The sequence below is a fragment of the Protopterus annectens genome, chromosome 5.part1 (assembly GCF_019279795.1).
Source record: "Protopterus annectens isolate FY-2018-M chromosome 5.part1, PAN1.0, whole genome shotgun sequence".
Classification (NCBI taxonomy): Eukaryota; Metazoa; Chordata; order Ceratodontiformes; family Protopteridae; genus Protopterus; species Protopterus annectens.
The window spans coordinates 569,714,329-569,740,827 of NC_056736.1; the positions used below are offsets into that span (position 1 = coordinate 569,714,329).

Here is a 26,499-nt window from a genome sequence, read left to right on the forward strand (position 1 = left end):
AAATTCTTTTTTTTTTTTTAATTAAACCTACAGCTACTAGGACTGTCTAGGTATATTTCTTCCAAGTTACTTTAATTTCTGCTTGCAAAGCCTGGTATTTTATGACTTTATGTATCCCTGTATGCAAGACATTCTAATTATTGGGTGTAGGAATTTCAATGATCAATAATACTTTTTTCTTCTTCTTTTCATGGACTACTATTTATGTTTTTTTTTACATCTATTTTTTGAACTGTTGCAGTGGGTGATCCCATGTGATACAAACTTCATCATTCTCTACAATGCTTTATGGTTCATGTTTCCAGTGCTTCTCAGCTACTTCTATATTGTATTGTTTTCAAATTCCCCAATGTTGGACTGAATGACAGTTGTTATAAAGAAAGAAAACATATATGCAATGCATAATGCATGTAAATGAAAAAAAATTAATATGGTTTGTTTCTTTTTCTATTAATGTATGTATGCCTATGTCTTAAGTGATAATTTAACAAAGGTGTTTAAAAAAGTGCGTTCTGGACTCCTCCATACAAAAAATCATAATGAGTTTGAGTAAATGGATGACAGATTTCACTTGGGCTGGGTCTCAGCCTTTCAGTATACAGACCCTCTGCCATGAGTGTATCACACTCAGCAACAAGCTGCGTGATTGCTTCCAGTTCTTTTTATTGAACTTGTATTTGTCTTGTGTTTCTCCTACATGTTCAATTAACTTTTCTTAATTTTGTCTCAATATCTCTCGCTGTTGCTTTATCCCACTATCACAGACTGCATTTAGTAGCCTTTCATATTTTGGTTTCAGTTTTCCTCTTCTTAACCATTCTTGCATCAAATCTTAGATCCTGTATCTGATAAACTAATTGAAGATGTCATCTTAGACTTCTTTCTTTTTCATGTTTTAAAAGTTTCCATGTTTGGAACTGATGAGGTCAGCAGATATGTATGCAGTCCTATGATAGCAAATTTATACACCTAGTCAGTTTTGATGATGACCATACCTCCTTCACAGTGAGGAATATCTTCTCTGTAAAACAACGAAAGATACAGAGGAAACGCAGTGCAGGCTCCAGATAAACAATATTTATTGCAAAACAACTCGCTGAAAAAAAGTTTTTTTTAAAAAAGTTTTTTTTAAAAATGGTTCCAGACCAAAACATCAATGTGTGTACATCCAAAATAAAATCTCAAAGTTGGACAAAAAGTTAAGCGCTTTTACCTACATAATGTAGGCTTCCTCAGAACTAAAGTATACAGGTGCTGCAGTGTTTATATAACTTTTTTGGCACCAAGAATTAGTGACAGCCCTTAAAGTCACATTGCTCCATTATTTATATACAACTCTGAGCTTCCTGCTGTTGTTATAATGTCTGCACAATCTTAAATCTTTGTATTCCACTATATCATTTCATTACAATATATCCATAGGTAAAACATTTATATGAAATAATATATATATAAAATATAAGATATATTGTATAAAAACCTTTTGTAAACCATTTCTATACCAAAACTGTGTTCGGATGTATGTACCTTAATATAATAAATTCTTGGGAGCTACTATTCCCTACCTTATGTAAAAAATAAACAGTACAGCAACTGTTTTATTGTAATAATATTACATCTACTACTCTATTCTACTATATTCCGATTAATATTTCTTCCAGTTAGTTAACTTCAAACCATCTTCCTAATGTGAGTAAAAAAAAAGATGATACAAACCTCGTTTCTTATGTTCTTTACATTCTATGTACCAATATAGGTTTGATCAAAATATTGTCGTTCAATCCTGGTGTATTCAAAGCATCTGTAAGAAGTTGCCACCATACTTCTCTATAACTTAAATAATCTTTTCCATTACCTCCTTTAGGATTATGTTTGATATGTTCTAATATGGCAAATTTAAAATTATGTTCCACCCCTGACTTTTCTATATGCCTGTACAAGGCATTGTTCACATCATCTTTCCTTAAACTGTATAGGTGATCATAAATTCTCTTTTTAAAAGCTCTGTCAGTCTTACCTATATAGTACCAAGGGCATGTTATACATTTTGCCATATATATTAAAAAATTAGTGCTGCAGTTACCTGTTTTAAACTTAATTTTGGTCTTATTTATATTTCCAAGTACAATCTCTTTTTCTTCCATTATAACTCCACATTGGTTGCAATTTCCACACTTTGTGGTTGCCTTTTTTGGAGAGATCTATGTTACAAGTTGTAATATTCTCCCCTTTCTCTAACAACGTCTTTAAAGTATTTCCCATATTGTATACAAAGTGAGGTCTGTCTCCTATTAATCCAACCAAATTTTCATCCACTATAAATAACCTCCAGTGACTCTCCATAATTTGCTTAATATAATGTACAAAAGGGCTAAATTCTAGAACACATGTTCGTTGATATTAAACTGTGTTTTCATTTAAAATAGTTTTGTAAAGGGAGCCTCTAACTCCTTTATAACTCCCTAATAGTGGAGTGTATTTTTTACCCCACTGATGAATTACGTATTGTTTCACATCCCTCATCATTCTCTTATCATATCCCCTTTCATAAAATAGCCCTGTTACATATTCCATTTCTTGTATCATTTCATCATATCTTGATGTAATATGGGATACCCTTATACACTGCCCTTTGTATATGTTATATAATAATTGTTTGGGATGATTGCTTGTATAATGTAAATAGTCATTGGAGAATGTATTTTTCCTGTATATACAAGATTTAAAACCTTCACTATCATGTGAAATGAATGTGTCTAAATATGCTATTCCATTGGTACTAACTGAATGTGTGAAACTTAAAAATTCGCTACTAGAATTCAAAAAGGAAATAAACACTTCCATTTCATTCATATCACCGTTCCACAATATATAGATGTCATCCAGGAACCTGTTTAAACATATCACTGGGGAATAAAACTGTTTCCTCCCAATCTAACGTAACTAAATTTGTGAATATCGGTGTGCAAGCAGAACCCATTGCTACACCTTTCTTTTGTCTGTAATATTCCCCTTCATAATATATGTAGTTATGTTCAAGAACCATGGACATACAATCCATAATCAAAAATGTCTTGTCCCAATCAATGTTGGTGTGTTTCCTTATACTTTTACAAAAAGATTACATATATATATATATATATATATATATATATATATATATATACACACATTATATATATATATATATATATATATATATACACACACACACATATATATATATATATATATATATATACACACACACACATATATTATATATATATATATATATATATATATATATATATATATATATATATATACACACACATATGTATTCATGTATATACATACACATATATACATACACATATATACACATATATATATATATATATACATATATATATGTGTATATATATATATATATATATATATATATATATATATATATATATAAACACACATATATATATATATATATATATACATATATGGGTCTACTTCACATGGTCGACAGTTCATTTAATCGACTTTTATTTGGTCGACAATTCATTTGATCAACAAGCAGTTTTATGTGGGGGCTATGCCCCCCACACCCCCCCAACTATATATATTAACTCCAGGGTCGCACAACATTGGGGAGGGGGGCAAATCTGCCTGTCGACCATATGAATTGTCGACAAAATAAAAGTCGATCAAATGAACAGTCGACCATGTGAAGGGGACCCACACACACACACACACACACACACACATATATATATATATATATATATATATATATATATATATATATATATATATATATATATATACATATATATATTATATATTTTTTTTCTATACATATAAATATATATATATATATATATATATATACATATGCATATATATATATATATATATATATATATATATATACATATGCATATATACACATATATATATATATATATATACATGTATATATATACATATATATATATATATATATATATATATCTATATATATATATATATATATATATATAAATATATATATATAGACACACACACATATATATATATATATATATATATATATATATATATATATATATATATATATATATATATATATATATATATATATATATGGGTTACCTTCATTTGACTGACAACTCATTTGACTGAAACCCATTTGACTGGCAACCTATTTGACTGACAACTAGTACTTCTTTACACTAAAGCAAATAACAGGGATTTGTCCCCTTCCCTAATGTAGGGCGACCCTGGAGTTGATATATATAGCTGGGGGGGGGGGCATAGCTCCACATTGGGGGGGTGTGGGGGAGTGAAGCCCCGTACCTAGTTTAGTTTAAAAGGAGAATATAACACAAAAAGTACTGAATTTAAACCAAGATATGTGTAGGCTGACAGAGTTGTGACATTCAGCACCATACATGTGTTAATGCGCTAATATTTTAAAAATTCTAGTTGTTCCTTTTTCTCCAATTCTGGAGGTAAAAGGTTGACAGTTTTACATGATTCTGGTTATTTATGGCCTTTTATTTACTTTTTGTAAGGAAGAGTTTGACATTTGTGAAAGAATCAGAAGTAATACGTCTTAGAGGACTCTCTTTCAGCCTTCCTCCTTACCTGTACAAACACAATGCAGTGATCCTCCTCTTTCTCTTGCCTTGTCGCCTCTTCATCACTGCTGCACACCTAACCAAGCTTTACACAGCACAGCCTGCCTAATTAAGCATTCGGCTGTCACTGGATTATTTATTCTTACTACACTTGTGCCTATTGAAAATTCAGCTTATGAGACAATGTAGGTCGTGAAGCATGCCCCCCCCCCCACACACACACACAGGGATGCAGTCAGTAAATTCTATGTTGTACTTACAAATGCAACCACCTAGCATTAACAAAAAAAAGTCACATCACTAAAGTTACCCCCCAGACACACACCCCTCCAAGCACTTCACGTATAACATTTTCAACTTCTCTGTCAAGAAACTGTTAGAGGTACTGTTAAATTTGTTAAATTTGCAGTCTTCTGCCTTTTTATATTTTGAATACTGTGGTTTGTTTTCTTTACCTTGTGTTTTACTTGCATTCTGCTTTAACAGCATATTAAAACTTCAAAAGAGACCACAGCTCTGTCTCTTCTGAGTTAGGCAGGATTTTTTTTCTCGCCCTCCCACCCAGTTACAGTTGTCTTGTTAAATACCACTGTCTTTCTAGTTACCTGCCTCTTATGTTAATCTGATCATATAACTCATTTCCTCTCTACTTTCACTGGCTTGTGTGAGTAATCACCCAATCATCATTTTTGAAATCCCTCCCCTTCAACTATTTAAATTTATTGGCCATCCTACCGTATTCCATAGTACCAGAATACAAAAGTGACCACCCCTTTCAATCCATCTTGCTGTTTTAAAAATAGTAACTCTCCACTAAACCTTAACTTTTTAAACAGGTAAAACTTAAGTTACCTACTTTCACATCTAACTTCTCTAGTGCAAATTGCAGTGTGCATTGTTTTTTTTTCATCTTACCTTTAAGCATCCCTGTGACTAGCAATTGCTCTAACACCTGCTGGAAAGCACTAGGAAGCCTTAAACTGATACAAGCACTCAACTCTCCTTGTTAGTAAGGAGAAATTAATAGTAGGCACTAAACAGCCTATAATTGCAAAGTACCTTGCTAAGGTAAGGGAAAACAGCTCCTGTACTTTACAAAAAAAAAGCACCAAACCAGGCATGTCCAAGGGTCAGCTTCTGGTGATTTCTCCCGTCTACATGGTGAATCTGGGCATACTGGGGCAATGCAGCAATTGCCTCATGTACACAGACAACCCTCTCCTCCTACCACCCAACACTACAACCTATGAGAGATGTACTTACATAGCCAAAATGGAAGCAAAGCTCTAGCCACCCAAGATTGTGCTAGACAGTCAAGAGGGGAAGGTTAACACCCACACTACACCTCAAGCAACACATAGTCCTTCTAAACCCACACCACCAACACCCACATATAGCAACACAAAATCCACATATGCAGAAGCCTTTAACTGTAACCTGCCCAAGCAACAAGGACCTCTGAAGCTGAAATGCAAACAAACACCAATCACAACCAAACTGTCACTTAGTTCACAACACCAGTGTGCCACCCAGCAACAGCCCCTAAGGCAAGACAACGTACCTAACACTTTAGTCATAGGTGACTCTATAGTCCGGCACACTGATTTCCCACTCACCAGGTTGAACAAGGAGAAAATTACAGTCAGCTGCCTGTCGGGTGCCAGGATCCACCATGCACTGACGTCACTCCACAACAAGTACAAATATGACTCTGTCATTGTCCATGTTGGAGTGAATGACTTGAGACGTACCTCCCTGGATTACATGAAAAGAGACATGGAAGAGCTCTCGGATCATGTGGCCCAGGCAGGTATGACCCTAGCCCCGAGTAGCATCCTGCCTTCGCCCAGAATGATACCACAATATAAGGGCAAAATGACTTCAACAATTGGCTAAGCTTCTGGTGTCATTCAAAGGGGATCCAGTATCTGCATGCCTGGGGCGACATGATCGACAGAACACGATGCTTTGCCAGAGATGGTCTGCACCTGTCACCCCTGGGATGCAGGTTACTGGCTAAGGCTCTTGCCACCCCTATATTGCCTTTTTTAGGCAAAGTTCAAAGGACAAAACCACCACCGTAACAGGTACAAGCATGCAAAATCTGAAGGTAATGCTACTCAATGCTAGAAGTCTAAACCTCAAAATGCACTCTCTCGAGGCACTCCTAAAAATGGAGAACATTGATATCTGTGCAGTAAGTGAGACCTGGTTCAAAGGTCCAGAGAGCACCCCTGCAATACCAGGCTACAACTCTTACCACATTTTTCGGCCACCAAACCAGGACCGAAACACTAAAGGTGGAGGAGTGTCAATATTCACCAAGGATATTCACACCACCAGGCTAGTTGCCCAACACAATGTGTCTGAAATTCTCCAGGTGCAACTAACACTAGGTAAGACTGCAATCCAAATTGTAGCTTGCTACAGATCCCCCACCATATCCCAAGATTCTCACTACACCTTTCTAAACATACTGGAAAATACTAAGATAGAACCAAACACCCTAATACTGGGTGATTTTAACTATCCTGCCATTAACTGGGAAAACTACTCATGTACCAACACCTTTGCCCAACGGTTCTTGGAATTCATAAATTCCAACGCCCTGGATCAACTAATCCATAGTCCCACCAGGGGCTCCAATATCCTAGACCTGTTCATTACCAACATGGGAAATCGATGCTCCACACCTATGGTCACCCCCTCGTTAGTCAGGTCTGACCATAAGCTAATCACCCTTAAAATCCACATCCCACCCACACCCCCCCCCAGTAAAAAAAACCTCCATAAAAAACTTCTCCAAAGCCAACTTCATGCTACTCAAGTCAGAAGTGACGAACATCATGACACCCATGTAGACAGGAACTGAAAGTTCAACTGCTGAATCCTACACTAAGGCACTGTACGAGCACATCCACTCATGCATGAATTGTGCCATCCCAAATAGAACCAAGATGCTCTCATCCAAAAAAAGGAAGCCAATCTGGTGGTCCCCTGCCATAAACAAACTTTACAACAAAAGGAAGAAACTGTTGCAGAAAAGAGGAAAATCCCAGGATGCAAAAAACTCCCTTACCAGCCTCAGTAAGAAACGGAGATCCCTCATAAAATCCTCCAAAGCTAGTTATGAAAATAAAATTGCCAAAGATTCCAAAGACAACTACAAGGCATTCTATAACTATGTCAAGAATCTAAATGGCAATGCTCAGATCCGCTCTGAGCTAAAACAGAATGGCATTAAATATACTGATCCCAGTGATATTGCCAATATCATGGCAGATCGATTCAGTGCCAACTTCACCCCCCTCTCACCCCCTAAAGGGCCCATCTCAATACCGGAAGATTGCCAAATTGCGGTAATAACGGCCACACAGGTAAAAAATGCACTCTCCAAAGCTAAGAATACAGCATCCATGGGACCAGATGACATCCTGGGCTGTGTACTACATGAACTAGAATTTGAACTGGCACCTCACCCAAGCGTCATGTTTAATCATAGCCTCACCTCAGGTTTCGTGCCCACTGAGTGGCGCAGAGCTACAGTTATCCCACTCCACAAGGGGGGATCCAACTTGGATCCCAGAAACTACTGTCCCATCAGTCTGACAAGCCTTATCTGCAAGGCCATGGAGCGTATTATCATGGAACTTATAAACAACGACATTGGCAACCTTCAAACACTGGACCCCACCCAGTTTGGGTTCGTGAAGGGCCGATCTTGTCTCCTGAACCTGATTGGCTTCTTCAAATCAGTCTCCAGAGCCATGGACAAGGGTAAGGTGGTCCACACAGCCTATCTAGACCTTGCCAAGGCCTTTGACACCATCCCCCACTCTGGAATCATAGATAAACAACTGTGCTGTCTGCCTTGTGAAACCTCAATCTAAGCCTGCTCCGCACCAGGCTTACTTCTAATTACATCTCACAAAACGTTTGCTCAACTCTTCATCTGTGAGGAAGTTATAAACATACAAGTGTGAATGCTTGAAGGCTAAGCACTACCCCACAAGAAAGTAACTGCAACCACTTTTCCATCCTTATGTACATGACTCTACAAAAAGTGTATTTACATTACAAGCTCAGTTGCCACAGTCAGCCACTGAACAGAAGGTCACTCAGACTGTGAAGCTAGTCCACATAAAATAGCTGTGCTCTGAAGCCCTGCATTCATTTTCTAATCAAGCATCTGAACCTAGTTGTTTTAATAGTATTGCGTATCTTTTGATTTTGTTACTACAACTTTACTCCCTTAGTTTTGCTGGAGTCTCCAAAATTCTGAAGCCAGAACTAGTTCTGTTATTCAAACTAACATTTTTTTAAGGCAGACTATAACCAATACCATGCTGGAAGACAAGAAGACTGCGAGTTCTATTCCCCCAGTAGATAATATGATTGCTGACAATTCAGTGCAGCAACGGGGGGTTTCTGTACTCCAGAGTGTGTTGTCTACTGGACGCAAAGTTAAACTGTGGTCCCATCTGTTTGAGTTGGTGGTAGCGCAAGTGGATGTAAACCATCCCAAAACATCTATTCAATAGAGAAGGGGAATTTTCCCAAACGCCCTAACCAAATTTCCACTATTAGTAAAAAAACAATGTCAAGTCTTCCCTAAAAAGAGGCCACTAGCCTAGTGTGACTAACCCTGTCAGCAATAAATACATAAAGAAATAAATAAATTAATACAAATAAAGTAAAATTCAGCAAAGATGAAAGATGCCAACATTAACTGTTAAGCCAAATGCAGTGGCATATGCATGAATTGTGAACTAAATATAATTTTTTAGACTGATAAAAGTACCATGAGGAATGCACTTTAAGCTGCCAGTTTTTTTAATGATAAATAAATTCCATGGGGAAAATCCAGATAATTCATGGAAAAGACATGATATTTTCGAGGGCTAGTTATGAAACATATAATACTGAAACGGTACAGGTAGTGACAAATCCATTCCAAAAGACAGAAATGCTTAAAATCTTTAAAGAATTGTTAACATTCCACATAAATGGTGGGCGGATTAGGCCATGTCCTAGATGCACTGTCCTGTTCTTCTGAAGCAGGTTATTTTATGTACTACCTTTTTTTTTTTGCTACTGGTCCTTGATAAACGTCTCTGCATATTTACCTAACTGCTAACACACAGATGCACAAAGGAAACAGCCTGGTCTGCAAACCAAGAGACAGTAATGTGGTGCTGAAAGATGCTTACGCCAGCGGTCCAACTGTTCGAGTCTGTACATGGGGACAATGTTAAGATTAAAAGAAAAAAAGTAATAATATTCTCTTAAACTGTTGGGAGTGGGGATGACAGGTGTGGGTGTATTGATCGCTTCCCGTTGGTTGGTTATTTATTTATTTATTTATCTGTTTGTACTAAGTCAATCAAAGACAGGCAAGGGTCTTATGTTTTCTCTCCACTGATTAAAATTTATTTAGTCGTTCGTAACCAAGTCAATGAGCAGTCGCTTTAACTTGTTGAATTTGAAGAACCTAGTTGTACAAACAAATGTACTCCTCAAAAATATCTTTCCCGTGACACTGCTATATAACCTGAGTTTTCTCTTTACCATTTTCTTTCTTTGTGTATCAGGACTTTGACTACTCGTCTTTTCTTTTAAGGAACGAGATATCATATTTCCTACAATATACATTTTGTTAATATCAGACTCAACTATTGGTTCAAAATCACTTGCTCAAATCTCATGTTCAAAATGCACTTCATATTATATCTTAAAGGTTACAAAAAAAAAAAAAAAAAAAAAAAAAAAAAATCAGCTGCTGGAACATGACCCCCCCCCCCGACTCAGTCCCACTTTATATCCTGCTAGATTCACAAAACATCAATTAACAAGCACATACAGGCAGCAACCATTGGTCATCTTTTTCTTAAATAGCAGGCAGTGCAGTCAACTAACTTACCTTCACATGCATTTTTAGAGTTTTCAGCTTCAACAATAAGGTTTTAATTCAGGCCACTATACTGAGAAAGACACACATAGATCAGCTGACTGCAACCTCCAATCGCATCTCCGATGCATCTTTCATAGGAAAAAAGTTTGCAGGTTGAAATAGAAAAATGTACTGTTTTGGTGATACATTTTCTGATTTCAACAAAATAACAGTGTAGTGCATTTTTTTTAATTGACTTCCAAACAGCTTTAAGAAGGGGGCAGCGCACAGCCCTGCACCCATGCCTCTATCCACCACTGCAATCGTGAGTCAGGACATGGTGCTAACTGCAAAAATACTTCCTAAGTTTCTGGAACAATGAGCTCTCTGTGTCAAACAGAGATGCTGATGAGAGTAGTTCTAGTGGCTGAAAATGTTGCCACTAGGAAATGGAAGATACAAGACCTCCAACAATGATGGAAGTTACTAATTTGGCAGTGCAGAAGAGAAAGAGATAACAGAAATAAAAACAGCTTACACAGAGATGACTGCCATGGTTAAAATACCTGGCCAAAGATGGATAAACACAAGGGAACAGGCATAGGAGACACTAGGATAGTTTTGCAAGGGGAACCACAATGCAAATAGGTTGGAAAGTTTGAATTGTTCTTTCCTTTTTTTAATTTGGTTATTGATGTTAACCATGTTACTACAATTGCATTTCTTTTCAACTATTGTATACCATGAGGTATACATATTTAAGGTCAAATTTAGCTATCTACTTACAGCGTTGTTTCCATAAATGATTTGATGAGCTACATACAAGAGAAAACTGGAAGTTAAAGGTGACCAAGAAGGACATGTTTGTGTGTTTAACATGTAATGCTGGATTAAAGATTCATTTATTATTCAAATTAATAAAGAAAGAACATTTAAAAAAATTAAAAAAAAAATCAACCCTCTCTTCACAAAGCCCAACACAGGAATTGGAAATGTCAGGGAGTGAAGATGTTGGAACCATATTTTTTCAAAAAGCATTGAATTTTTCCTCACATGCAGTCTGGTAAAGAGAATCATGAAAATTGTAGAAGCCACAAATCCTAGAATCCTGAGGTATTTTCTTGCAGATGTCCAGCACTGGATGCAGAAGCACAGGAACAATTCCAAACACAGGTCTACTTTTTCTTGAGGTAGGAATGCATTTTGCATGGAAGTATCCAGAAGGCACCCTATGAACACTGTCTTGTGGGAAGTAGTCAAGGAAGATCTTTAAATGTTGACCTGGGATTCTAGATTTAAAAGGAAACTTCTTTCCAATGTAAGGGACTCCCGACACTTACAGAAAGTCTCTATAAATATAAGTAAGTTGTCTAAATAAGGAAAATGTTAATTCCCTGGGGTAATGATGATAAGCATTTTTCAAGTCTAGAATTAAAAAAACAAATTAGAGGAGGAATGAAAAGTAACAAGATTTGTAAGGAGAGCATTTTGAAGTTTAGAACTTTCACAAACAGGTTGAGAAAGGAAAGGTCCAGAACTGGTCTTCAAGACGGATAATTTTTTAGCACCAGAAACATTATTAAATAAAAATATTTTCTCTGTTGATCTGGGGGATCTGGTTCTATCACTCTCTTAAAGATCATTTGGTTGATGACTGGGGAAACAGGAAAGACTGATTTGGAGGTAGAGTTGGGTCTCCTGGAAAGGAGGGAGACTTTCCTCCTGCCATCTGTAACATTCCCGAACAACTCTTAGAATCCATTTCTCTGAAAAAATCTGATGCCAAACTAGAAGGTGAAGAGCCAGGGTCTGAGAACAGATTTACTGTAGTGGCAGGGAGAGGGGAAGAGGAATGCTGCAACAATCATTCCATATTACTGAATTATTCCTTTTTCTGAAAATTTCCTTTCTTCTTCTTTGAACATTCCTACTACTTTTTCCTTATACGTCTGTTTGATAGAAGTCTGTTGAGACTGTTTACTTTGTTTTTTGAAAAGAAACCTGATTATAGGACAAAGGTTTTAGCAAACTTTGAGAAGGAGTGTCGAAAAATTTGAGTAACACCCTTAATGAAACTACCTCTTTCATCAAACTGTTTGAATAGATGAGTAGAAGAAGGATCAAATAAAACCTCCTTATCCAAAGGAAAATTAAAATTTCAGACTTAACATATTCAGAAAATGTCTGTGTATGCACCCAAGCAAATCTCCTCATTAGAGAACCGGAAGCTGCTGCCTTGGACACACAGCACAAATATAAGAACACTTTAAAGAATGTTTAGTTACCTGGGAAACACAAGCAATTAAATAATTCAAAGAGGATTTACTTTCTGAAGAAGGAAGACTGACAGCAATGCTCTTCATAATATCAGCAGAAGCCAATAGATACTTTAACATGTGAGGCTTACAATTTAGATTTACAAAGGCTAAAGTGGCAAAAGAATAAATTCTCTTCCCAAATCTGTCAAAAGCTTTCCCATCATTGTCAAAGGGATAGTGACTATCATTAAAAGTTTTTTGTTGTAGCAAGATATCACATAGAAACAGCTGCATAATCAGATCTGGGCTGAGAACACAAATAGTTTTAGCCTGAGGAACTTAATAAAGTCTGCCTGTCTTTTTAGGGGCCGCAGATTGACTATGAGGCATACTGGAAGCAATATCAACAACATCCTCCAAAGCAGGTAAAAGAGGAGGAATAGCAGCAGTTTTGAAAATTTAACTTGTAACAAATCATACTTCATCACCAAGTATGCAAAGACAAATAAGGTCACCACAAAGCAAAAACAAGCCAATATATTTCCTTCTGTAATTTAATAAAATCTCCAATCCACAGTACACAGACCACAAAGCAGATGCAAGAAATACTTCTCACTCTCTAGCGCCTCGGCTAATTTAGCCTTTGTATAATGCCGTGTTGGAACGGCGGTAGCATTGTTACCTCACAGCAAGAGGTTCTCCCGTTCGATTCTCGGCTTGGCTTGGGAGTGCCTTCTGTGTGGAGTCTGCATGTCCTCCCCGCGGTTGGGTAGCATTCGAAAGACATTCGTGCATAAATGGGAGCGCCTTCATTGAAGGTTGGGCGACGAGCTGGCACCTTGGGTTTCGTAAAAAAATCTACTGCCAATCATTAGCAGACCAGAGTTCTGCAGTGGCGACCCCTTACCGGGGAAAAGCCGAAAGACAAACAACAACATTACAGAGTACAACTACATCACAAACACATTTCTCTTAAATACTATTGCATTTGTCAATCATTCAATTAAATATGTTAAAACATACAATTAAGTTAAAGAGAAAGCATACAATTGTATTAAAGAAAATATTTTCAGTGACATTCCCTATTTAACCTCCTTGGAATTAACATATTAAACTTTAAAATAAAAACAGATTCCATTTTCCACAGTTTCTTTTTTACTTCTAGGCAATTTGTTTCTTTTATTTGTCCTAAAACTGTGGCTTTTAAACCTTGAACGATGACATGTTCTTTCAAGCTTTCTTTAAAATTCTTCTTACTTTCACCTATATACATTTTATCACATGGACATTTTAGTCCGTATACCATCCCTATACTATCACATGTGCATATTCCTTTCTGGAAAAAATGTTTTTCCATTAATTTTATCAAAACTTTGTGTAATATACTGGCAACATCTACATTTCCCACATGAAAATGTGCCCGACATTTCTAATTCTAAATTTCTTGATTCTACAGGCATCGGAATCCTGCGATGGACTATAAAATCTCTTATACTTCGTCCCCTGGTGTAGGAAAACTGTGGAATCTTACTAACCTTTTCTCCTAGATATTTACTTCTTTATAACATGCCCCAATGATATTTAACTATCTTAATCAACTTTTCTGAAAAGATAGTATATTTGATTATTAAAAAATAGCCTGTTCTTGTTTTGTCACTCCTTTGTTCTTAAAATGTACTACTTGCTTTCTAATATTTTCCTCATCTCGTACTCTTTTTAGGCTTTCATCTACTATTTTTTTCATTATAACCTCTATCAGTAAACATCTTTTTTGTCTTATTCATTTCCATTACACTTTCTTTCTTATCAGTACAGTCTTAATTCTAACAAATTCTCCATAGGGTATTGACTGGATAGTATGTGGGACATGACAACTTTCACCACGTAATATGTGACGAATTCCTTCAAATTTTCTATGTATAGAGATTTTTATCTTTTCTCTATTAATACCAGTTAAAGTAATATCCAGAAAATTAACCTTAGTTCCGTTGTGAATATTATCAAATCTAATATTATGATTTTTGTGCAAACTTTGAACAAAAACATCTACCTCATTCCATCCCCCATTACATATAAAAGATCAAGTCATCAATATATCTATAACATTTTAATACATGAGTCCTGAAAAATGGATTATGATAAACAAATTTATTCTCGAACATCCCCATGAATAAATTCGCATGCATACATGTTTCAGCTAATTGGTGATTCTGAATGCCCATGACTTGTTTCAGAGCGACTCTGAAACACCTGATGTTCATAAGGATCATTTGCATATATCCCATGTGCCTCTGATACAAGAGGTTTGGGAGGTCACTCAGTGGAAGTTCTAGCTTTGCTGGAGTTTTAATTTTGTTTTTACTGATTTGTTTTTCAGTGACCTTCTCACTCATTGTTTTAGTTTGTTGTTTGGAATATTTTTGCAGTGACCCTAATGATAATGGACATCAGTGGGGTATAACAGCCCTGTGTTTCTTATGCTTAGTCAAACACTCTGCTTATGCTGTGCTGATGAGGTCATAACTAGGCCGAAATATGCATATCCACAGCTAGTGGGGTTTGGCTTTATTGGCCTGAAATTGTCCATTAAAACAGCAAAACAAGTCATGGGCATTCAGAATTGCCAATTAGCTGAAACACCTGATGTTCATAAGGATCATTTGCATATATCCCATGTGCCTCTGATACAAGAGATTTGGGAAGTCACTCAGTGGAAGTTCTAGCTACCACAGCACAGTCAGCCACCAGTGGCTGAGGCACATATTAAGCCTGCTGTATTGATAATGGCGCCTTTAAATTTTCTTTTTCTTAGGAGACTTATTCGCACTAAGAGCAGCTAGAGTGAATGGAAGATATGCAAGATGTCAAAAATAGTGTTCACAAGCAAAATACACAAGGACACTCCCAAAACACACATGCCCCAGCAATTCTCACAAACTAAGCACCATTTTTTCTGAACAAGTGCTTAAAATAAAGCAGAAACAGTAAAAGTTAAAAATACAAGGGACAGTCTTTCAGACTTGCCAGTCTTGATACAATCCCATAAGATATACATTTCACATCAAAAATAATGTTCTCACAGATGTCAGCACATTTTTCACATACAAAAACACACTGTGGAAAGTATTCCCCAAAGGGAACTTATGTGCCCAGCAAGGAAGACCATTAGTTGACCATCGATCCTCTGAAGTCTGGAAGAGAAGCACTCTCTAAGGGCGGAAAGAAAGTATAGAAGCTTCTGGCACCCAGGATGCTGGTTTTCTCAATTTGGAGCTTATGCAACCGGCAGCCAGGGTGCAGGGGGAGGGAGCTCAAGGCTTTGGGAGACTGGCTGGCTATTATATCACAAGCAGGACATAACCCATATGACAGACTACTGCAGCAGTGATTTATGAATGAATGTTATGCAGATAGAAGTCATTTATAGCAAATGTCACATGAAAAGTCTGAGGGAGGATCACTAGAAAAAGGGATTATGGGGTCAACATTTTGAAACTGGAACCACTATAAAGGTGTTGAGAATTGATAACTCCATGGGTCTTCATTTCCCTTCCTTCCTGGGAGCTAGAAGCAGTCTGGAGTAAAATCCTTTTCACTGAAGATGGGGGAGGGTGACCAACTCAATGGTCCCGAGAGACAGGTCTTGGAGAACAGGAACAACTGGAGAAACTTGGTCTGAAGTAAGATAAGAAATGCCTGAGTGGGCCAAAGGAAAGAGCCAAAACATCCTGTACCCTTTCTGAATGAAGGATAGAACCCATTTGTCTTATGTTATTGATTTCCAAACAGGAAGAGAAAGGGATAGTTTCTCTGAAAAAAATACAGAGGAATAGACAAGATCGGGGGGGGGGGGGCAGAGATGGATAACCACAAGTCTGGCTTGTCAGGAAAGGATGATTTTGACCTCTTGAATATCTGCTGAGGTTTATCTTGGAATTTCTTTATTGTAAACATTTTCCTTGTTGAGGAGCTAACTGTTCCTTTACAAAAAAACGACCAGCCTTAGTAGGATAATTTCTCTGAATGTAGGGACAGAAGAAAAGATCAGTTTGAAATCTTGCATATTCTTGCCTCTCCTCTGTAAATCATTGGAAAGTTCAGCTGCAGCAGTACCAAAAAGTTGTTTTTGTCCAAGGGGTCTAAAGGTTTGGACTTAACATCCTCTGGTAGGGATTGTAATATTAGCCATGAAAATCTTCTGAAAACAAACTGCTCTGGAAGATGTGTTAGTTGCATCACAGCTGCATTTAACAGAATGTCTAGCTACCTGGGTAGCAGAAATTTAAGAGAGAGAGTATATGTCTTAATTTTGAATCTGGCAAGTTAGAAAGTAGCTTATTCATGTCCTCCAAAGATAGATGAAGGACAGCTGATCATGTGAGTCTAACAGTTAATGGCAAAAAAGGACAGTGTGGCTGATGTGTACAACTTCTGACAAACTTATCTATAAGCTCCGCTGTCTTCATCATAAGGCAAAGTGTCGAAAGAAGCATCCTAATAGGTTTATCAGACACCAAGGAGATAACAGCAGGGTTGGATGAAAGATTTTTGTACAAAACATACACACGTTATTGACCTTATAGAATCTGTCATGCTTCTTAGTGACAGAGAGCTGAGATCCTGGGTTAAGAGAAGCAGCAGCAAAGATATTTTGTAATGCTTTCAAAACAGAAGGGATGACAAATGGTTTACAAACACCCATATGCACAAGGTCATAGCATCGTTTTTGGATATGCAACACCTTCTAACACTGCCACTAAAAATGCCTGATAATTTTTAAAACTCTGTGCTTCTAAGACAGTTCATCTAATGGTGAATTAGGGGATATGGTATCTTCTTCTTCAGAGTTAAAACCTAATGGAGAATGAATATGGGAAGAGTATGCCAATTAATCAGCACATCAGAGTCAGAAAATTCTTCATCAGAAGAGGAATCCCTGTGCCTCTTATGAGGGGAAGCATGGGGAGTAGCAGAAGAAAAGGACTGGGAGGGGCTTAAGGAACACAAGAGCTTTAGAAAGCCCCTGTGAAAAACCAAACCACTCCTTTTGTGGAATTTTGACAAGCTGCCTAGATGGAGAGGTATGCTAAGTCTTCAGCTTCTATTTTAGCAGGGATATCAGCCTATAAAAATGAGGAGGCTCCAACCTCTGATGCACCTTGACAAGGAAGACATGGACTTCTTCCCTCACAAGAATTTGAGGAATACCCTCAGGTCCCTCTAAATCAATAAGCCATGGTTCCTCCCTTCCTAACCAAAATGAATGCCTGATCAGTCAGACTGGACAAGTTAGAATGGTTAAAAACAAGTGAAAGAATGTCTGGAATGCCTAGGACAGAAATAAGGAAATGCTTGTGAGCAGGAGACAAAATACAGTGCCAGGCTTAATAGTGCCACACTAATGATGGTCTCTGATATTGTTGATAGCTACTGAGCTTTTTAGGGGATGCTGCAGTAAAAATCGATACTGCTCTATCTTGGAGATTTCCTTTTTCCCTGAGATAGTGGTCTCATGCTTGGAAAAAAAAAAAAAAAAGCTGTGTGATGTTACACTCGCAAAGTCTTCACATTCCACAGTTTCTGAAGGCTGAGGATCACAAAACAGACTTTCATTAGGAAGTTGAGAAAATAAGCTGTTGATTAAGAAGTATCAGAAGTTTGTCAGCCAAGGAATGGAATTTGTGGCCCTTACATTACTTTGGAGAAATCTTTCAGGTAAAATAAAATTGTCAAAATATTGTCTAAAATCTGATGCTAGCAACTCTGAACCTCCGGTCTAACAATAGCATTCTATGGACATGAATAGAACAACTCTGAAGACAAAACACATCCTTAAATTCCACGCACTTTTATTTTAAATCACCTGATGTGAATCTGTAAGGAAGGCATCTTTTAGGGCTAAAGCAGAAAGATGGCCTTCAGCCACAAAGACAGTTTCCACATTAATTTCACCATACTGAAATTTTCTACTCTAATGTGTTTAGACATCTAAGAAAAAATAGCAATACGTGACTTACGAGTCTTCATTCTTCATTTCTAAAGGAAGAGCAGGTCCTTTTGACTGCCCAAGTGGATCAAATGCTGTCCCTAGAAGTAAATGATTACACATTTTATGCTTGATGTTTAGCAGATGTGCAGTGCCAGAAATACAGGCTTGACAGGATTGGAATACTCAAAAAATGTATGGACTTCTCTTCAGTTTCTTTTATTAACTACTACTAGTACCACCCAAACCCCTGCAGATATCTCACAGGGTCTTACTTAACTAAGTACTCTTTTCACATACTCACAACAATCCATTTCAATTAATTGGCATTTACTGAAGTCATATAAAAATGGTGAGTACATTACTCACATATGCCAGCATAACTCACCCTTTTGTATGTGCTTCAGTACTACCTATAACTTCCTTCGGGGTTAATTCTAGGTTACTAATTTTGATATATCAACATAGTCTATCTACATTATGTAGTTCTGCTACAATGCAAAATACAGCTGAGCTTGGGAGGTACTCACCATGACAGTCCTGCAGAGAGTGACATTTTTGCAGCAGAGTAATAAATCAGTTGTTCATCTAAATTTCAGTATTTAAGTGCCTCCTCCCCTAAGAAAAAGGTATAGTCTTTATTGAACTGCTGTTCCTCCAGCATCACTTGACATACGTTTCATACAGAAGTAGCAGAGCACTACCTATGGCCTATACCTCGTTCAGGTCTTCTGGTGAAAAAATGAAAGTTATGTATGTAACATAATGATACATCCCTTCATCCCAGTCCTTCTGATAGGACACATCAGTGACAGTATTCAGATAAGAACTGGCAAATTCAGTGCTTCATCCTCGAGCTCTTCACAATCTTCCCTTCCCATAATGCTCTACCCCCTCCCCCAATGGCCAACTCAGACTGAGTTTGGTGCCTAAACCTAATGTGCACTTGTATTGTGTTTGATCCAAAAAGGAAAATACTTCAGGTCCTACAAAATGACAGAGGGAAGGAGGATGAGTTGTCATATTGGACTGACTCAGATAAAAGGCTCTATCATTATGATAAATACATAATTTTCGTATCCTATTCATCCATTGTGTCTGATACCACATATGGGTGAGAATCCCCAGCAGCATAATTCCAGAGTAGCCTCATGACAGGAAACTTTTCAGGATACAGACTCCAAATGAAGCTCTGGCTCTGGAAACACAGTCCAACTTATAGTATTTAATAAACGGGCGACAGGAAGACCAGATAGCCGCTAGACAAATGTCATCCAATGAAAGAGATTTGAAGAATGCTGTTAAAGCTTTTACCACTCAAGTGGAATGAAGCCCTGGGCTTGGAGAGTAAGGAAATTTTATGGAGAGTGTAGATGAAGGATATACAGACCGGCAACCACTGAGACAAGGAAATCTTAGATACCTGCTTACCCAGCTTGTTCTAGGAATGATACAAACAGATGTTCAACTTTTCTAAAGGGTGCTATTCTATGGAGGTAAAACCAGAGCTGCCTGTGAACATCCAATGTATGCAGGATGTATTCTGCCTTATTTTGGTAATTAGGGAAGAACACACGGAGATGGACGAGTTTTGAAAGATTGGTCTCAGAAGCCATCTTTGGAACAAAGAAGGATTGGTCCTCAAGGTAATCCTGTCCTTATGAAACACAATGTAGGGAAACATGGGAATAAAGCATGATGTTCAGAAATCCTCTTAGCCAAATTAATATCTACTAGGAAGATAGTTTTCCAGGACAGCAAATTTTAACTTTGGACAATGCTTCCAAAATGAAGTTCAAGTCTAACAGAGATGCAGGATCCTTAACAAGTGGTAGCAAGAGGAAAGTGCCTTTAAGAAAGGCTTTACATTGTCTGTGACAAGCCAACAAAGAATCCTAAAAGCCAATATGAAAGGATGAAATAACCGCTACCTGTATCTTAATAGAAGAAAAACTAGAACCAGAGCTAAACCAGTACAATAAAAAAATGGGAGCATCCCCAGTAGAGTCTTAAAAGGGTTCTGTTTTGAGATTCAGCCCATGATGCAAATCTTTTTCATTTACTGCAATAGATTCTACATGTAGAGGAACTGTGAGAATGTGGACAATATCTGAAGGAAGAGATGCACCCTTGCCATCACAGGAACTGGAGAAACCAAATGGTTAACCTCTGGTTTGGAATGCCCAGGTCAGAGACGAGATCTGATAGCAGATTGAAGAACCGAGGGGGTTCCTTCAAGTACGGTTGGGGGGGGGGACCATATCTGTCTGAGCCAAAATTGGGCTATTAGGATAACAGTGGCCTTGCACTGTATTGCTTCCTGTATGAACTTGGTCATGAGCAGAACAGGGTGCTAGACATAAAGTAACCTCTGAGGCTAATGATGAGACAGAATGTCCCTGAGAGTCTGTTCTGATGAGGAAGAATGGTGAAATAACTGCTACATTTGGTCTTCTGGAAAGTCACAAATAGGTTGCAGCAGGGGGTGCCTCAGTGATTGAATATCTTGACAATTTCTGGATTCAGGAATCAATCGTGAGGCAACATGAGGTTTTTGTTGAGCCCATCTGATAAATCTCTGAATCTTCTATGAATGTGTGTTGCATTTAGAAACTGATATGAGGCCACTGTCCACTGCCACACTCTCATGGTCTCATGACAAAGTGGATAAGATCTGGTTTCCTTTGCTTGTTTATGAATCAGACTACTGTCATATTGTCCGTATGTACATGTATCACTTCAAGAGGAAGACAATCCTATGGCTCCTGCAACACAAAAAGAACTGCCCTCATTTTCAGGACATTTATGTGAGGACATAATCAAAAACCTTAGACAATTCTACCTTTGCAGTCTACCCCCACCCAAGGAATGATGATTCCGTGGACACAGTAGCTACTTGGGAAGAACCTGGAAAATCTTGCCTGCTGAGACTATTGGAGAATGAAACTACAACTGCAGATAAGTCCTGCATGACTGTGTTGACATAAATGGGGTGGGAAATACAGTCAAACTTCTACGACCATTGTGGTTGAAGCAGCCACTGCAGAATCCTCATGTGGAAGTGAAAGAAATCCACTATCAATACTGATGCTGTCATGATACTCAATATCCTCAAAACCAATCCTGCCAGTGAACAATCAATCTACAGAAGATTCTGTACTGCAGTTCACAAGGATATAATTCTGTCTTGTGGAAGAGAAATTAAGGTTATAGTCGTGTCCATTTGGCATCCCTTAATGACTAAACATTTTGTGGGAATCAGGTTGGATTTTCATAGACTGATGGATATGCCTAGGGAAGCATACAGTTAAAGATGGTAATCCCTGGCTTGCAGAAGAGACTCCTTTGAAGAGGCATCTGGAAACTAATTGTTCAAGTAAGGGAATATCTTGAATTCCAGGGATCATGGATGAGGTTCTACTATCACCATGCATTTAAGGAACACCCTGGGGGCTGAGGTGAGACTGAAAAGGCAGGGTTCAGAACAGGTAGTGCCTGGCTCTCAAGCAAAAGCCCAAAAAACTCCTGGACTCCTTTGTTATTTTTTATGTAAAGGTATTTATCCTAGAGATCTATGCAGGACATCCATTCATTCTTCTGAAGACAGGGAAGAATTGATGACATGAAGACCATTTGAAAATAGGTCTTTTCAACATGGTTGTTTAGGAGACTTAGGTTCAAAATGGGTATGAGATTGTTTGATTTCTTTGGAACCAAAATGAATCTTGAATAAAATCCTGACCAGAGCAGATCTTTCTTATTCACTTATCTCGTCTGATGGTAAACAATGAGTGCAGGTAGAGGAATATGCATCCCCCAATTGCCTCCAGAGTGGAGCATTCAGACCTACCTTCAGGGATTCTAGGGATGTCTGTCAATAAAGGGCCCTGAGAAACCCTGGTTTTGCAGACCACCTTGAGCTCTGGATCCCTTGAAGTGGCCACCTCTGCCAGAAAAGATGTGCTGACGTCTGGACTTTCAAAACCAGACAGATTGAGGATGCTTTTGGTTCCTGTTAAATGGGCACTGAGGGGTCTCAACTTTCACTCCCAATGCAGTGTGGGTCTTACCATTCTGCTCAATCTTCTGCAACAATTTCTTTCACTGTAGAGCCAAAAAGGGTAGCATCTTCAAAAGGAGGCATTAGAGAAGAATGCTTTAAAGCTGTCCACAAAAATCACATAATCACAATTAAGCATAGTGACTCATAGTGCTGCCTGCCCCAGCTGCTCTCGCTGCTCCATCCACTACATTGTGCAATAGGTATACTGAGAGGTTGGTAATGTTGGAAATGGTCGACAGAGTGGCTTGATGTGGCTTCTGTGACTCCAGATTAATTTGATTCTTCAGAGAGGATAATGCTTGGAGAGCGAGATCCCTCTGGAATCATGACTATGAGCAGCGTAGTTCATGGCTCAAATAGCAAAGGAACCCTGCAGAGTAAGCCTGCCTCCTCAGTCTATCCATTGCCTAAGACTCCTTGATGGGCAGATGGATAGCTAAAGTCTGCAGGAAACTATTTTTTAGTGGCTGCTGCAATAATTATGGAGTCCACAGATGGTGTTTTGGATCAAAAGTGTTTGACTTTGGGGGACAGAGTATCTTATCCAGCTTACTTGGAACTGATCCACAAGTGTCAGGTTCCTGCCAAGACTTACGCACTGCCAAATCTATTAAACTGTCTGTAGAACAGACCATCCAGGACATAGTTGTCATGCTATATACCTCAAACAATACCACCTCATCATGAGAGGGAGGTTTGGTGGGCCAGGATCCCCTCATCATATGAGCTCCAGGGTCTCTCCAAAGGAATCGTCTTCAGGAGGAAACAGTGGGGATTCCACTCCATCTTCCAAGTTGGTATCTAAAGAGTCCAACTCGGACAGTGGCTCCAGAGGTTTCCTCTTACATGCCCTCCTTTTAGGTGTTTTGGGATGAAGGTCCTGAGACCTCAGAGGGGCAGAATGCTTGGGGTCAACAGAATGACTGATTGGTGCATGCTTTTACAGAAGTTGGCAGGACAGATTGAAGATCAAGGGGGAGAACTGCAGTCAGCAGAACCTGTGCTTCTGCCCTTGTGACGAAGCAATGATCCTCCCTAGCAGTTGGAAAGCAGTGCAACCTCTACTGGATCCAAGGGCACAACTACTACAGTTGGAACCAACTTTCCAATGGAAGAGTGAGGCAAGGACCTGGAAGGGATCTGTTGTTCTGCCTGAGAGTCTGGCACCTAGAAGGGGATCAAACCTGAAGCATTGAAAACAAACATCTCCAAAGGGACCAACTGAGAAGCACACCAGAGTCCTTGGCCACAAGACTCATGTGTTGGATCCGACAAGGTTGAAACCTGGTGAGTCAAATCCAAAACCCCAGAAGTCGACAAAGTTTGTATCAAGGGGTCTCAAGCCACATGACCCAGGTAATAATACATATCTGAAAGGACCACTGCCAAAAGTCAGACAGGTGAGGTTGCATGAACAGGAGTGAAGTGAACAGACTCAAACAAGCTTTGGAGCCGACAGAGTCACAATGACCCCCATCTCAATCTGAGTCTTTAGGGCTTCTGCAAAAGGAAATCCAGATCATCCTCTTAGGTACTTCTGTAGGGCATGAAGGATTTTGTTGATAGGGCCAAGAAAGGTCTCAAAGCTGGATACTACTCTTTTGATGGGGAATCATGTATGGTAACTGGAACTTCCATCTCTGGATCTGGAGGTGAAATGTAACTAGGAATTCTATTCCTCCACTCTATTTGCTCTGACATACGGGTCCCTTCAGCCAGCACTCAGATTTCATCCAGCAAATTCAGTGCTCCAGCCTTGAGCCCTTTAAAATCTTCCCTTCCCATAATGCTCTGCTCCCCTCTGACTAATTTGGATCTCATTTGCTGCCTTTCGAAGCTGCAGCAAGATCTGGGTAGAAACGTGCTCTGCCCCTTATTTCCGTTTTTTTTAGATTTTAGCTTGCCTTTTTATAGCACTAAATATAAGCTGTTGATGGTGTTAACTACCCTTTCCTTCATAGCCTTCTTGTATGACACTTTAGCTTACAATAGAATAATTGTGCAGCCCTTCTTTATCATCAATGTTGCCATCTTCCTTCCAGCTTTCTTTCTTTGTAGTAGTAGTAGTAAGTTACTTGTCAGCAGATTTGTTAATTGAAGAGGCACACTATGTGTATGCTCCAAACCTGGCCATGAGAAAGCAGCCAAGGCCTGTATTAGTAAAGCTGCAATCATACCAGCAGAAAGAGTTGTTCCTAACAACACTGTGGCAGAAGAGCAAAGAATGAAAAATTGGAAACAGATTCTTTGTGGAAAAATGACTATTCGTTGCACACGAAAAGCAAATTCATCCCAGCAATAAGGGAATGTTGACAGGCAGGTATGAGATTCAAGCTGCTGTATACAGCTGTCTTACGAATATTATTCCTGAGGGATTAAAGTCATTTGTTGATGTAGAATGGGTTAAGGAGCAAATACAAAAGTCTGTCCAACAAAAAGTGAGCCATCAAACAGAAGAGGGCTCTGCTTCTCATAGACAAACTTTGCAAGTGAAACCCTTTCCAGTGTTCCAAAGGAAAATGCTTGAGAGAGAGAAAAAAAGCACAAGAGTTGACAAGAACAATCGTGAGTACCTTGGACTTGTACTAGAGTCTGGGGTTTGGAGATTGATATGAACTGGAAGATCAACAACATTGAAATTAGTGAATAAATGTGAGATTATAAAGCAATCACATTTGTAAAATACAGCTCTACAACAAAAGGTGGAAAGATTGGACTTTTGTTGAATTTGCTAAACTTGTGGGGGACTGAAAAGTGTATACACCACTTCATGCCATTAATATTCAGAATAACATGAAGAGGAAAGGAAAAAAAGAGGGGTAACATAACTGTAAGTAAAACAATTTTTGTTCTTAATATTTGTATAAAATATTTTCTGATATAAATTGCATGTTCTATAGTAAAGCTGTTTCAGTCATTGCTATATGTGACAAAGATACTAAAGTAAACAAGTATCTTTTTTGTATTCTTTTTAAATTTTAAGAAATGTAGGCATTGCAATGTAAAAACAGAAGGAAGGCCAGACAAAAAGCATGTTCAACTTAATATGCTGCAGTCTTGGGTTGTTAAGGTGAGGGGATGGGGTGTAAAAGTGCATAGATTATAATATATGTAGAATTGATATGTTTTCTCTTACATTTGCATAGGTAAATGCCTGGATTAAGGCCCTTGGCATAATCTAATACGTTTTTTGTGTGAACAAGTAAATAAGAGAACAGTCAGTGTAATGACAAATTTTTCTTCAGAAAATAAATGTTTTGAGTTGAGAAGTCTGCAGCTGAGGGCAGCTTTACATTTTGTTCTTATGTTTCCATGTAGACAAGATGGCTGTTAGGTAATAAACACAAAAGTATTTTTTAAGGCTAAAAGTTAATGTTTTCTGAAACCATACAAACTGTTTTTCACATCTGGGAGGAGAATAAAGAGAAGACAAGAATAAACAGCAATTAGATTAAGTAAAAGCACAGGCTGTGACATGCCTCTTAGCATGGATAACCTTAATTTTAGATTACGCAATGCCTGTGGGTGCAGCTGTCAATTTGGGACAAGAATATGATGTACATAGTTCCATGTGTTTAAGTTAACAGGTTCTGGGGGGGGGGTGCTTTTGAAGGTTTTCATTAAAACAAAAAGTCTTATAAAATGTGACATAGGTACAAATGGAGATGACAACAAACTACTGT

General features: G+C 38.1%; 1 protein-coding gene across 1 annotated transcript in view; it reads right to left on the reverse strand.

The window, feature by feature from the left end:
- The window catches only part of IFT88 (intraflagellar transport 88), a 1,839,004-nt gene that overhangs the window by 1,438,928 nt on the left and 373,577 nt on the right, over positions 1 to 26,499 (reverse strand). The window contains exon 7 of the mRNA XM_044073191.1: positions 18,785 to 18,854. Within this exon, the coding sequence (XP_043929126.1) occupies positions 18,785 to 18,854 (70 nt within the window). The remainder of the gene's footprint in view (positions 1 to 18,784; positions 18,855 to 26,499) is intronic.